Source organism: Ipomoea nil, unplaced genomic scaffold (assembly GCF_001879475.1).
Source record: "Ipomoea nil cultivar Tokyo-kokei standard unplaced genomic scaffold, Asagao_1.1 scaffold0319, whole genome shotgun sequence".
In the NCBI taxonomy this organism is placed as follows: domain Eukaryota; kingdom Viridiplantae; phylum Streptophyta; class Magnoliopsida; order Solanales; family Convolvulaceae; genus Ipomoea; species Ipomoea nil.
Window position 1 is genome coordinate 1,299,049 of NW_017616747.1, and position 10,665 is coordinate 1,309,713.

General features: G+C 34.0%; 1 protein-coding gene across 1 annotated transcript; it reads right to left on the minus strand.

Annotated features, from left to right (window-relative positions):
- Positions 1–810: 810 nt before the first annotated feature.
- On the minus strand, positions 811–3,026 carry LOC109171514 (probable 1-Cys peroxiredoxin). The gene is made up of 5 exons (XM_019320541.1): positions 2,859–3,026; positions 1,741–1,850; positions 1,357–1,651; positions 1,029–1,276; positions 811–956 (listed from the first exon to the last, which is right to left on the minus strand). Coding segments are annotated over exons 1-5 (822 nt in total). The 3' UTR covers positions 811–955.
- Positions 3,027–10,665: the final 7,639 nt, after the last annotated feature.

A 10,665-nucleotide genomic window follows, 5' to 3' on the forward strand; every position in this document is an offset into this window, starting at 1 on the left:
TGCGCCGTACGAATGGATCTTGCTCAGTCTTGCCGCAATCTTCGCACAATGTTGACGACTCCTCTTTGCCACACGCCATGTACAAAGCAAATAAAATATAAGGTTCAATATTTTGTTGCATGCTAAGAAATTAGGGAGTGGAATAAACTAATACTAAAATAATAAATATATAAATACTAAAAAATATATATAACGCATATATATGTATAAACTGTAAACTAGTACATAATAAATAAATAAATAAATAAATAAATAAATATATATATATATATATATATATATTTTAGATAGTACGTAATATATATTCTATATATTATATATTATATATTATATATTAAATTCTAAAATGGAATAATTAATATATAATAGTAAATAATTAATGCGAAATTATTATAAAGATGTACCTAAAATATGAGTGTAAAATATGCCTATCAAAAGCTCTTAAAACTGATATGGATGTACCCTATTTATGGAAAAATGATTAAAATGTGTATTGACTTTTTTTTGGACAAAAATATGTAAACCGAAGTTGGGAATTGCGTTTTTGGGTCTGTCCCAGTAACTTTTTTTTTCCGGATTTTCTTAAACCGCAAGTAGGATTTGCGGCTTAGGTATTGTATACATAAACGCATTTCCAAAATGCGTTTTACGTATACGTATCACATACTGCAAAACACATCTGGTAGATGCGTTAAACAAATAATACACTACACATTTTAGTCATTTTTCCTCTTAGTTTGAAAAGATCTAAGAAGATTATGGACAATTAAGAGACACATAATCATATCAATGTTGAAAAGTAGACATAAACTTGAAATTTTTTGCAATATTCCGACTCAACCACTGCTTGAAAATGCATACATACATAATAAACTATATAAGCTCGAAGCAGCAATCTTATATTCTCAGCTTAATCGTCTCATTTAGGAGGGGGATCGGAAAGGTGATATATATATATATATATATATATATATATATATATATATATATATATATATATATATATATATATATATATGTTGTTATATTAAACATCGGTGACAAGGCGGAGATAATCCTTGTGGGAGGGGAGATCGACGGTGTTGAACCCCTGCGAGAACTGCTTCTTGGCCTTATTGGTTGAGAGGCTGGGAGAGATAACCACCGCCTCCCCGGGCTTCCAGTTCACCGGCGTCGCAATCTTGTGCTTCGCCGCAAGTTTCAGCGAATCCAACACCCTTATCACTTCATCCATGTTCCGACCAGTGCTCGCCGGATACAGAAAGCTCAGCTTAATCTACAAATTAAATTAAACAAGCCGTGAAAATTGTCGCCGATATGATCATAAGATAGGGACAGTAAAAAGTAACTAAAAACCTTCTTGTCGGTGGGGACGATATGGAGAGCCCTGAAAGGAACTTGGTTGCCGGCGGAGTCCTTCTCGTCGGGATCAACTATGTTGAGAAGCTTAATGAGTTTCCTGTCGGTATCAACGATGATGGGGTATCCGACCTTGTGGCCTTTAGTGTAAGCTTCAATGTCCTTGATCCACGCCTTGTGAGACTCGACGTCATCGCAAGACAAACCAAGCAGCTTCACTCCACGCTCCGCAAACTTGTCGGCGTAGGCCACCATCATCCCCAGCTCCGTGGTGCACACCGGAGTAAATTCACTTGAACCATATATACAGACCCATCAGTTCAGTTCAGTCACCGAAAAATCAAGAAAACATAAAAACAACAAAACACATTGCATGAATACATACCAGGGTGAGAGAAGAGGACAACGAAGGTGTCTATGTAGTCATGGAGCTTGAAGCTGTCATGGGTGGTTTCAACTTCAAGATTGGGGATCTCGTCACGGAAAAATGACTAAAATGTGTAGTGGCGGGATCGGGGGCAGCAAAACGCATCTGGCAGATGGGTTAAACGTATTATTCGTTTAACACATTTACCGGATGCGTTTTGTAGTATGTGATACGTATACGTAAAACGCATTTCGGAAATGCGTTTTACGTATACAATACCTAAGTCGCAAATCCTACTTGCGATTTAAAAAAATCTGGAAAAAAAAAAAAGTTACTGGGACAGACCCAAAAACGCAATTCCCAACTTCGGTTTACATATTTTTGTCAAAAAAAAGTCAATACACATTTTCGGAAATACACGTTGGTCAATACACATTTTAGTCATTTCCCCCCCTATTTATAGGTATAGGGCAGCATTGTAATCTTAAATAAAATGGGAACAAGAGTCCTAAACCTAATCTAGAAAGCAAGTAAATATAGTCCTATTTAGAAAGGGATTTAAGAAATCCTTTCTAAATACAAACTCTTGTTTTCTCTTTAATGCCAAACAATATAAAATAATGATGACAAAAAATAATAAGGCTGATTTGTGCTAAATTTAATCTCCAAAATCAACACTTAAACAATTATAAAAAGCCTTGAGTTCTTCTTCATCTTTTGCAAATGGGCTTGACTTGGATTTCCACCATCTTTGAACATCACCAATGAAGAGTTGTCTTAATTGTTTGGACTTGGGCCTTGTGATTGGCCCAATTGGTACTCTTGATGGATCTTCATTATGTTGGGCCACATCATCCTCCCCTCTTTGAAAAATGATTCGACCTCGAATCTTATAAGCATTGTCTGCGATCCGTGATGTCACTTGAAACGGGCCACTTAATACTTTCCTCTATCGAATGGAATTATTATTAGACTTTCTTGTTTCTTCTACCAATGATGCTTTAAGGATGTAGTTATGGGCCTTGTGATGAGCCTACTATGGACCCTTATTGGATTCCATGTGAGCTGGTTCCTATTACTAAGTTCTTAGCCTCTGTAATTCTCTATCAACAAGTTTACTTTCGCACATCACTTGTTCGCGAGCAGAGTAGATACAGAAATTGCAAGCTTTTTCTTTCTTGGTGTACAGATCGAAAAACCCAAATTCGATCCTGATGACCAGATCGTTGTGGAAGCGAGGATGGAGTAAAATGTTCTTGAGATCATTGATCCACTCGAGAATGTGATAGTCCAACACCATGCATTGACTATGTCGCGATGACCGAGGATTTTGATCTCATCCTCGTAAGTGGCAACGACGACATAGCCCATCCAGTTAGCGTGTTGGCTCTAGGTGCTACTCATGGTGGACATCAATCTGGAAGAAGTTGTGTAGGTTAATGTTGGAAGTGGCGTAGAGGTATCAGTTGATGCGGCAGTCGCGATGCGCCACATCGAGCTTGTGAAAGAAATGGGTAGCGGTAAAAGAAATGAGTAGCGGTATACATATAGGTGCCGCAGTACTCGACGGTAGCCGAAAAGTCTTCTTAAGAAAAAAATCATAAATATGTTAATTGCACAACTTTAACAAATTTAAGAGTTTAATTGAAGACTTTTTAGTTTGAGTGTCTAATTGCACTTTGATATATAGGCCATGTTTGGTAAATGACAGATCCGCCAAAATTTTGACAGATCTGCCATTTTGGCATTTTGACCAAGTCAAAATGCTAAAAAAACCATTTGGTAACTTAGCGATTTTGGAGCAACAGTTTGCTTCAAACCGCTGCTAAAATGCAGCGTTTGGGGTTGGCATTTTCCCTCCAATATATATATATATATATATATATATATATATATATATATATATATATATATATATATATATATATATAATAATAATAATAATAATAATAATAATAATAAATTTAACACTGTTCAGAAGAAGCTTGAGGCTCTTTAATAAAGAAGCCTCAGGCTTCTCAACTCTTGCACATCCAATGTGGGATGGGCAAGAGGTAAAACTGAAGGGCGTTGAGCTACCTTTTACGCTCAACCCCCTTTTTATTTTAAATTTTCGATGTGGGATCAGAAATGATCCCACATCTTTTTGTTATTATTATTATTATTATTATTATTATTATTATTATTATTATTATTATTATTATTACTTACACCCATGCAATGCACGGCCATATATATAAGAAATATAATATACAGTATCATATAATAAAAAAAAAGTGATCATTATTAGTAAAAATGTAATAAGACAAAATATTTGAATTTTATTACACATTATTAAATACTTCTTTATATACGACATTAGTAGTCGTATTTTTAGATTGTACATTTTCGTCACAAATAAGTATTTTTAATCTCTTAGCATTACTAACTCTTGATACTACTACATACATTTGACCATGATTAAAAACTGGCCGCTTCAAAAACAAACCCACGTTAGACCGTGTTTGACCTTGGCTTTTATTTATTGTCATGGCATATGAGTATATGACAATAGTAGCGGAAATTGCTTTATTTGGAACTTAAAAGACAATCTTGTATCAGAAGGTGTTAAGTACATCCTTGGAATTAAGACCTTTGTATAAGCACTTGATCCGCACAGGATTTGAGCTTCTAAAACACAATCAGCCAACTTTGAAATAATCATCCTTGTACCATTGCACAGACCCAATGAGTGACCAATATTTCTCAAAAGCATAACAGGTGAGCCAACTTTTAGAGTCAGTGAGTGATTTGGAACTCCAGATCATCGTAAGCCATTTAAATTACGTTACCTTATCCTGGAGAGGTTGTCGGGTAATTTCTGACAGTCCTACGTTACCTTTTACACTATATGTAAAAAAATTTAATTAATGGTATTTGAATAGGTAATTATCTATGCAAACATTATATACTTAAATAAGCAATAGTATGTAAACGAAATAATATAACTAACTGAAAAATATAGAGCTTATTCCAGTGGATAAATATGGAGTTCTTCATCCTAATACAAAATGTCTAGATTTATTTTTGTTTGTCATATATTCCATGTTACAGCTACTCATATGTATACTCATAGAGTCTTGTTTAACTGCAAATAACATTTAATGTTCATAAAATGTTGTAAACAGTGAAATATACATAACGATACGCATATATACCAAAACGAAGATCTAAAGCATTTACCGTTTGTAAGAGCACTTTTTGGTGTATCATTTGAAGTAGAATATCGCAGTGGTGTGTATCCCATGGATGAATTAGAACTATTTTGTTGCACAATAGCATTGTTATTGTTTGCTAACAGAGAATTTTCTACATTTTCTGCAAACAACAAAATAAAATAATTAGAAATAATTAAATAACAAATTAAAATTGATAGGTAATTAAAGAATTATATCAAAATTTGCTAAAAAAAAAAGGAGCCCAAAAACTCAAAGCAATGTATTATTATGATAGATATGTTCATGCCTATAATAATGTTTTAGAATATGTTTTCTGTTATAAATATCTCATTCATTATGGACATTATTGTTGATTTGTAACATATGTAACAGTTATGTCATTTAGTATAATACTTAATGATTGTACATGTGTATATATTCAGATATTGAAATAACAGAATGATAGGTCTCTTGGCTTATTGTGTTCTTCATCTCTTCTCTATCTTCTTTATCTAAATTCCCATTGGTCAATATGTTTGAGCTAATAGGCTTATTACAACACGTTATCAGACTTTGCTCTACATCAATTGATAAATCCGGTGGCAAAGACGAGTGCTAACCCTTTTTTTCGCCACCCTGATCTAACGACAGCTCAAATCCGAAGGCAACAACAGGGACATCGTCAGAGTGATATGATGGCAGAGGCTATTAGAAAGGAGTTTGGCATATCTCTCTCTTTCTTGTTTTTTTTTCCTCCAGATTAATTAAATGGATTATAGATCCTACTGATTGAGGTAGTCTAATCTGATGGTTCCATTTTAGTTTTTCAAATCGCAGGCAACTATTGGATGAGTCTTCGGGTTCTTCCAGGGAATCACTGTTTTCAATCTGAGTTCTTGATCCCGATCAATAGACTCCTAGCGAGAATTATCAATTACAACAATAAAGAACCAATATAAGAATGAAGGGATTTCGGAACATAGCTCATACTGGAACTCATCAAAGAGCTGAAAATGTTTATGAACAAATTATTGAAGGAGATAGTCCGTGGCATGGCGTGGTAGTGTGTATTTTGTAATCCAATCGAGAGCCTTAATAAAGCAGTGGATATCGAACCTTAGACCAAATGGAACTATACGAGTGGATAGCAGCAAACGTGTACTAATTATCTTCGGTGAACGGTATTTTTCTATTAAATCCAGATTATTTATCTATGTTTGGTGCTATAAGGCTATATGAGCATATTTGATACATGATTATGTTGTGCATTGGTTATATTTTTTGAATGCTCACTTGTTTTTTTTGGATTTATTTTCTGGATTTTCTAGAAATGTTTTATTGGCCTTTGAGAATGTATGGTAGTGATATATAGTGGCTTGGCAGTAGGTGGTGTTGATATTAATTATGGCCAAATATCCAGAATGCTCCTAATCCTATCGTGAATACATGCTTATCCATATATGATGTGCATATTCATACACTTGTGAAGGTAGATATTCTGTTTAATTGCCTGCAAGTTAGTTTGGGACTCTTTTGAGAGCTCATTGAAAGTATGAATTTGCAATTAAGTGTAATTGTGAATTGTTTTTCGAGGCTAGCTTTTATACCTCTATGAATATATTGAGCTATAGGACATAAATGTCTTATTATATGATCGTCCTTGAAGGATCGTCTTGATCAACAAGTGATTATAGTCGAAATTCTAAACATAGCATTGCCCTGAAGGCAACAAGTCATAGCACAAATTAGAAATAATAGCACTAGGGCGATTTCCCCAATGAAAAATTGGTTTTGTATTGTTTTAAAAATTAATTGATGGTGCTAATTTGCTATGGAAATTATTTCACATAAGTCTTGGGCATTAGAATAAATCTTAAATCTGAGTATTTAAACAAAATGATAGTGTCTAAGTTTTAATATAGTTTTATCCAGAAGGTAAATCAAGAGCACTAATTTTATCTGTCACCTGCTATCTTGCCCCAAGCCTTTGATTATAGAAATTTGATCGAAAAGGATTTATAGACCCTAAGTCAATCCCGGAAGGATATTTTGGTGTACGCGGGTCTCATTGTCATCTATGATGGTCATATTGTACTCCAGTAGTAGTACATGACAAAATTATGCTAAGTGTTTGGTCATTGGGCTATTTTTTTTAATAAGGTCTGGTAGACCCTGAATGTTGATTGATCTTTAAAGTGACTAATGACTTATGAATGAAGTTTGCAACTTCTATGTCTAATGCTATGCTACTCTCCGAAAGTCAAAATTGACTCACATCATGTTGGTTTGCCTGAAGCAAACAAGTTGTGATTTTTTTACACATAGTAATCACTGCCTGAAAATTCTGACCGACGCAGTTTGAAAATTAAATTCGTGAAAAATACTTCTTGAACTCCTTTTGGAATGAAATTTTTTCTGGAGAACCTAAACTTGTTTCATTTGATATCTATAAAAAGTTTTTGTTGAAAATATGCTCCAGTTATCCCAGAAAATTTTGTAAAGTTTTGGCAGTGTGCTGTCAATTATTTTTCTGCCTGGAGCAATGTTGGGAAACAATTTCGGGAAAAATACTTTTAGACCTTGGATTGACATGAAAATTTGTGTACGTTCTAGACTTGATGAACTACATATCTGCAAAATTTTGTGTCAAAATGTGTTACCGTTTTTTCCCAGAAAATTCTGCAATCCAGGTCAAAATTCTGGAAATTTTCTGCCGTTTTCAGCTTGTATATCTTGCTATTTTGTGATGTTTTCATGCTTGGATGAAACTATGAGATAAAGTGAGAGCTTGCTTGGAAAAGTGCTGTTTTTTACTCCCCGAAATAGGAATGAATGGGTCCGGCAGCGAACATGTGCTCATTATTCTTCGGCAAACGGTACTTCTCTCATTTTTCTAATTTATGAACTAATAAACAATATCTCTTGTCATGTAGTGCCTTGTGTGTACCAAACATGATACTCTTTATTTAATGGATGTGCATGACTCAAATGAGAGTTTGGTGTCCAAGACATAAGGGACAATTATATCACATGTTATTGCATGCTTCTCTTTAATTGACAACTTTTTAGCATATAATCTCTTGATTAGGCTCATATAAGAGCTTTTGTTATTTCTTGTTGGCAATTAATTATTTTCTATAGGCCATAGCTATTGAGATTCATCACCCAACTTATAAGTGTGGCAATAGCATGAATTCTCAATATGGTTAGGTTGCACCTGTCGTTGCTAAACCTTAGCTTGCATGTGATAATAGTTAAAGGCTATGACATGTTTACAGTGCTAGTTTCTGCTATAGAAACTTTTTGACATGACATTTGGGCATATGATATTTAAATTTATAGCCCTCATTGTTTTGCATATTTATTTGCCCAGAAGGTAGATTAAGGATTTTAATTCTCTAAGTGAATCTTGACAATAAATTCTTGACCAAAAATGGTCAACCTATCCCATCAATCCCCGAAGGATTGCTTGACGTTACTATGAGTCAAGTTCTTTTTACCCAAGTCTAACTCAATGCATATCACAAATCAATCCCTCAAGGATTGCTATACCCCCTTTTTCACCTAGTACCTGGTTTTAGAAGTAACATTTCCCTATCTGCGTTATTTTTTTTACGCAGTCTATTTTATATCACCACCATAACGTACCTCTAAAAGGGCTATCAAAGAAACCTCCGTCTATTGATTAAATACCGAAAGCCCATGATAGGGGATCAATACATATAATTGGGTACGTTGACTGCATTCCTAATGAAGATTGTTTCTCGACATTAGGGGGAGATAATATACTACTTCGTAGTTTTTTGGAATGCCAAGAAATTTCATAAGAGTAAAAACATCGTCATTATTTAAATCCATGTACTAGTTAGACTGAACTGGAAGTTCAAAAGATAATCTATTTGCGATTTTAGCAAATAATTTGCCAAATACATCTATTGATCATAATGATCATAAAAGAAGTGACTAGGTCCTATATCCCTGGACCAAACATATCTATCGATACTCCTTGACACTAGAAGTGTAGGAGATCTATCGGTGAAAGAGATATGGATCATAATACTAGATCTAGTAAAGAAATATTGTCACTCTTGAAATAGTTTGAATAATTATGTCCTGCAGACGTTCGTCCAGATGACGAAAAACCCTAGTAAAATTTATAGGTGCACCAAATAAACGTAATACTAGGAATGCGGAACGACCAGATCAAAATATCTTTGGGAAATGTTTAGAATCTGATTGTTTTAGAAATTGCCATTACTTTTACAAATATGGGAGTTTTACAAAAAGGTTATGGTTGTCGACAACACAATTGCCATTACAAATTGCTCGTTATATAATCTGGATCCAGGGTTAGGCACCAGAAGTGCCATGACTATTTAATATATAAAGGAGCAATTAAGGCATAGCTCGACTCGCTAAAATGAATAAATTCTCTTTATAACAATACACCATTTGAGCGTTAACCCTGAAGGTTACAAATGGGTGTGTGCATGAAAGAGAAATAAGAATAATGAGGTGATAAAGCGAGTTTGTAGCCTATGGGTTCACACAGAGACCCTTAATTGATTTTAATCAAATATACTCTCCCACGGTAAATGGCATTAAGTTCCGCTACATAATACAATTGGCAGAATACTAAATTTAGATATGCAGTTAAATTTATCTTGAGAAATCCTGGATGGATTCATAATTCTCGAAATGAGGATTTATTTAAGTATTATTATGTGTCATTATTTACTCTTTAAAGGGTTGCGAATGGAGTTAATATCCTCATTGAAGGAATAATATGTACCATTGTGTGCTCGATAAAGGGTTGATAATGAACTTATTTATTATTTATTATCTCAGTCAAGATTGATGGTGTAAACATCAATGAAATATATGATTTGTCCAATCCAAAAGATTTGTCCAATCCATTCTTCAAATTTCAAAATATATGTAGAACTTGAAGATTGTTATCTTCAGGGGGAGACGGGAAGTACGAATCAATTCGGAAGATTGGACGTAAAATCCTGAAGATTAAGTCATAAAAGACTAACAGTTGCGCACTATTTGCAACACAACGGGAAGTACATTTACTTGAATAAATCCGGAAGATTGAACGTAAAATCCTGAAGATTAAGTCATAAAAGACTAATAGTTGCGCACTATTTGCAACACATATATACATAAATATCATGTACTCTTTTCCTCACTAGTTTCTCCCATTGGGTTTTCTAGTGTGGTTTTTAACGAGGCATGAGTATGATATAGTAATGACAATGGGAAAAAGTTGCAAAATAATTACTTAAATGGACAAACCCCAAAATCCTGAAGATTATGCAGTTTGCGCCCTGAAGGCTTATGGTTGTACTCTTTTTCCCTTAACTAAGTTTTTCCCACAGGGTTTTCTTAAGTTAAGGTTTTTAATGAAGCGACCAATACAATATATGTTCTTACATATATCATGTACTCTTTTCTTCAACTAGGTTTTTTTCCACGTGGTTTTCCTAGTGAAGTTTTTAATGAGCCATGTATATATTTTCTATTGTACTCATTTCTTGTCTAGGTTTTTCCCACAGGGTTTTCCTAGCAAGTTTGTTATTGAAGCAAGATTGTGGACAAATAATGTCCAAGGGGGAGTGTTATAAATATCTCATTCATTATGGACATTATTGTTGATTTGTAACATATGTAACAGTTATGTCATTTAGTATAATACTTAATGATTGTACATGTGTATATATTCAGATATTGAAATAA

Coding starts and splice junctions, on each gene's coding strand:
- LOC109171514 (XM_019320541.1), bottom strand. CDS start 3,026: ATGGTGTTGGACTATCACATTCTCGAGTGGATCAATGATCTCAAGAAC. Junction 1,851..2,858: donor TCTACTCTGCTCGCGAACAA/GTGATGTGCGAA, acceptor TACACATTTTAG/TCATTTTTCCGTGACGAGAT. Junction 1,277..1,356: donor TCGTCCCCACCGACAAGAAG/GTTTTTAGTTAC, acceptor TTTAATTTGTAG/ATTAAGCTGAGCTTTCTGTA.